Genomic DNA, 4175 nt, shown 5'->3' on the forward strand with positions numbered 1-4175 from the left:
TCCATGCCCTGCTTGTGGGCCTTCCTTATTACCCGTACATGAACGGCTTTGTACTGAATCAGACCATGGGTTTATCAAGGCCTGACTGACAGCAGCTCTCCAGGGTCCTAGGCAGAAGTCTTTCTCATCATCCAACCTTTTGGGTACCCAACTTTATTCATGCATTGGGTGTTGTGCCTCAATAAACATCTTAAATCAATTTCAGATAAATCACTTATTCTGTGATCGTCACTGGCTCAGCATGGCCCACTGCAGCAAAATAAGGCCCAGACTGACACAATCTCATATATGGTTTACATAGATATGCATGAAGAAGTCCACTTAGGCCACCCTAGGCTGCTAAGACTGCATCCTGAGTATTCTTGGCAGAATCATCCCTTGAACTTTGGGGGGGGGGATCTTGCTTAAGAACCACCTTGTCACAGGCTGAGGCTAAGCAGGGTCCCTTCCACCCAGTGGGCTGCTTCTCTGGAAAGACCAGAAGTGCTCAGGATGAATGGTGCTGCCAATTCTTGGGCTCAGTTGCTGCACTTTTATTATGGGGTGAGCTGTCCAGAGTGGGAAGAAAGGCGGGACACAAATCCTTAATGACCACTAGCAAGCAGAGCGAGAATGGAGCACCCCTCGTGCTATCGTGTGGCCACCCATTGCCTGGTTCCTACAGGCGGTGGCTCGGTCCGTGACCACAGCAGCCCAGTAAAAAAACAAAGGCTCTAGCCTTGCCCTGCCCTCGCTCGGCTTGCTGTACGGATTTTCGAGTTGCAATGAGTTCTTTTCAACCAAGGCGGGCACTGCATGTCCAAACTCGGAGGGGAAACTGGTAGACCTCACTCAACTAAGGAGACGTGGAAGCAGAGCCTCTTCAGAATGTCGGCTCCTAGTTTTGCTGCAGCTAGGATGGTTATTGCTAAATCTTGGAAGCTTGTAAATAGACCTCTAATTAAGGACTGGAGGGAAAAACTATGGTTATATATGCGGATGGCTAAATTAACAGACTCCCTACAGGGGAAGGATATGGAAGATTTTAAAAATATGTGGTCCAAAGCATTCGCATATTGGGATAAACTGGCAAAAATGAATTTTATGTGTATAGTGAACACGTTGTAGATTCAGTTTTGTAATTTCAATCAATGATAAAACGATTTATTAAAACTTCATAGACACTTCTCCGGAAGTTCAACACGGTAGTTGGAGGGTTTAAGGGTACACTGGTGGAGGGAAGTGGGAATATAATGGATAAGATAATTGTAATAAGAATGTATTAACTGTATGTTTGGTTAGTTTTTGTGAATTTCTTTATAGATATATTATTATGTAGCTATCTATATTGTTATATTTTTCTTTCTTTTTTATTTCCTCTGCTGTTTGTATTTTATGTTTGAAAATTTATTAAAAATCTTTAATAAAAAATTTTAAAAAAGAAAGAAAAAAAGAACGTCGGCTCCTACTCCAGCACACAGAGGCTTCCGCATGGAATCCGGAAGTGAAGGCTCTTGCCTTTTCCTCTTTGTTCCCGGAGAGTGGACTAGAGAGCCCCGGAAGTGACGTCGGCGCGAACGCCCAGGGGCTGCTTGACAGGAGACGATGTGAGTTGGCTGCTCGGGGCTGTTCTGGGTCCGTTTCTTCCTTCTGTGCCCTAACCCCGTTTCTGCCTCCCGTTTCCCCCCCGCAGGGCCAAGGTCACCTTTAAGGTCACGCTCACTTCGGACCCGCGGCTGCCCTATAAAGTGTGAGTCTCTCCCTCCCCGCCCTGTGAGGCAAGGCCAGCCTCGTCGGTGCGCATGCGCGTCTCCGCGCGACACGTCGCTTCGGCCCGGCGGGAGTTGCCAAGGAGCGCCGCAGGCTGAAAAGCCGAGGGTGGCGGGACTTGTCAGTGCCTGTGCACTCAGAGCGCTTCACAACAGCTCTGCGAGGTTGGCCAGTAATATCATCATCCTGCGGCACCCTACCCGGAAAATCTGGAGTCAAAGCATCGTTTATTTTAAAAATGCAGCAACAATAAGCCCCCCCACCCCCGCTAATATTCTGAAATATGTCACTTAAGGGGTTGTTTTTCTGCCCTGAAGGCAAGATCTACGTTGTCCTGCCCTTTTGACTGGAGCCGTCAACACTTGTTACAGTGAATGTGTATATCGTGCATGGTACATTTGTACGTATGTTTGTAAGAAAGAGCCAACACATGTTCCCTTTGCAAAGGAAACTGGGGACCACTACATCAATGAATGAGGGATTCAAACCACGCATTCAGCTGTACGTTTGTTGAATGCAACATGAGAATGACTCAACACATAAAGGAAAATCAAGTGTACATTATATGGATTCACTGTAATTTGTGAATAGAGCTAATGTGGATGGATGTGAAGATGTGGGGTAGTATGATCAGTAGCCGTTGCTGGTTTCTCAGGCACTGCTGTTTCTCTGTATGTTTGATTATGAAATGTTCTAATCCAGCCAAGATAATTTTTTGTGTCTTTCTATATGCTGCAGGTTAAGTGTGCCTGAAAATACACCTTTCACTGCTGTCTTGAAGTTTGCTGCAGAAGAAGTAAGTGGGTTTCTGGCAATGTCTATCTGCTGTTTTATTTGTTTAAAATCCCCAAGACAATAATAAAATCAGAATAATAATACTTTGTCCAGTCTGTGATAGTTTCATTAATATAACTGTGCAAGAAAGAATTGTTACATCTCACTGTTTTTAACATGTTCTGCTTCTGCTTTCTTTAGTTCAAAGTTCCTGCAGCAACAAGTGCCATTATAACAAATGGTGAGTTGTTTTGTGTGTGTGCTACAGCTTAGTAAAGTCTAATCAGGCCCAACATCAGTGGTCAGCACTAGTGCGGGAGTCCCCCCCCTCAAGTCCCAGGTGACGGATTACCATTTTTCAGAAGCACTGTTGAGTTTTCCTACTCATGCATCCAAACCAGCAGGAAGATAGTGGTAGCTGGTGGGGAAAACTGGGCATGCAACTGGCTGTGGTGTGGCCTTCATTTTGCTTTCTTTGCTCTCTGGGGTGTTCCTTCCATCAGTTTCAGCCTCATGGGTAGAACTGAAATGGTGCCTATAACCCCCCCCAACACATGCTTATTATTGTTTAAAAGGGCTTGCTTCTTTGGCACTTGCCGGACAGAATGCTTGATGTTATGTTGGTTTGTGTGTGTAATTTCCTCCCCCCTTCCCTCTTTTCCCAGATGGAATAGGAATAAACCCTGCACAGACAGCTGGTAAGTAGCAATCTGGGGTCTGGTTTTAAAAGTTAATTTTCTAAGTATAATAAAGCTGTTCTCAAAAGGATGTATCCCACAGATCTTTTTTCTACTTGTAGCCACCTCTGCTATTCTTTGTTTCATCCTATCATTTCTATTGTGGCCATACCTTTTTATGGCATGGCCTAATACAAATAACAAGTATCCCTGTGTATCTTTTATTGTGGCTTGCTGGACAACTTAAAATAGGCAGTAGCCACTCCAACCATCTCTCACTCAGGTTACTGCTAGTCACAGAAATGTGACTAGATTAAAATAAAACTATAAAACTCTGAATGTACACTTTAAGCTGTAAGTGGTTTTCTTTCATTCCTCATTAGGAAACGTTTTCCTGAAGCATGGTTCAGAATTGCGGCTCATTCCCAGAGATCGTGTTGGGAGATGTTGGCCTGGGCTTGTGACAAAAGAATATAGTGGACAACTTGATCAGTAAAATCTTCACCTATGACAAATTAGCCTCCCTTACCATAATGAAGAGTATCTTGTAATTATACTTCCCTGCAAAATCATTGTGCAGCTGCAGTTTGCCTGATAAGAAGAATGGCCTTGGAAGATGGATGTTCTGTCCTTCGTCTTATCTGTTGGAAGTTTTACTGAAAGAGAGAATTGTACTTGCTGCATCATTTTCCTAGCAGGAAAGGACTTATAAATGGGATCCTCTCTCTGGTATCTGAATGTAGTTACTCCAATCCAGTGATTCCTTGCAGGTGTGGAGGCCCCTGGGCACATGCAAAAGCTCTGCCATTTGCTAAGGCTTTCCTATTCACTTAGATGGAACATGCTGTTCTGTGACCCCGTGCCAAGGTTTCTGAACAGGAAAAGTCTGCTCATTTTGTGATCTTCACATTTGCACAGGAAGGAGGATTAATCTTGAGCTATCAGAATGTCTGTAGCTGTATTTAAGAACATCAT

At 44.2% G+C, this 4175-nt stretch overlaps 1 protein-coding gene across 1 annotated transcript; it reads left to right on the forward strand.

Moving 5' to 3' along the window:
* Positions 1 to 612: 612 nt before the first annotated feature.
* Positions 613 to 3696, forward strand: UFM1 (ubiquitin fold modifier 1). The gene is made up of 7 exons (XM_056860105.1): positions 613 to 696; positions 1520 to 1590; positions 1673 to 1729; positions 2488 to 2545; positions 2725 to 2764; positions 3189 to 3221; positions 3584 to 3696. Exons 1-7 carry the CDS (start codon positions 613 to 615, stop codon positions 3694 to 3696), a joined length of 456 nt encoding a protein of 151 aa, XP_056716083.1.
* The last annotated feature ends 479 nt before the right edge of the window (positions 3697 to 4175 follow it).

Source organism: Euleptes europaea, chromosome 14, assembly GCF_029931775.1.
Source record: "Euleptes europaea isolate rEulEur1 chromosome 14, rEulEur1.hap1, whole genome shotgun sequence".
Taxonomy (NCBI): Eukaryota; Metazoa; Chordata; class Lepidosauria; order Squamata; family Sphaerodactylidae; genus Euleptes; species Euleptes europaea.

Excerpts from the sequence above, each read along its gene's own strand:
- UFM1 (XM_056860105.1), top strand. The coding sequence starts at position 613 with ATGGAGCACCCCTCGTGCTATCGTGTGGCCACCCATTGCCTGGTTCCT. Across the intron at positions 697-1,519 it reads TCCGTGACCACAGCAGCCCA|AGTGGACTAGAGAGCCCCGG; the intron begins GTAAAAAAACAA and ends TTGTTCCCGGAG. Across the intron at positions 1,730-2,487 it reads CCGCGGCTGCCCTATAAAGT|GTTAAGTGTGCCTGAAAATA; the intron begins GTGAGTCTCTCC and ends TATATGCTGCAG.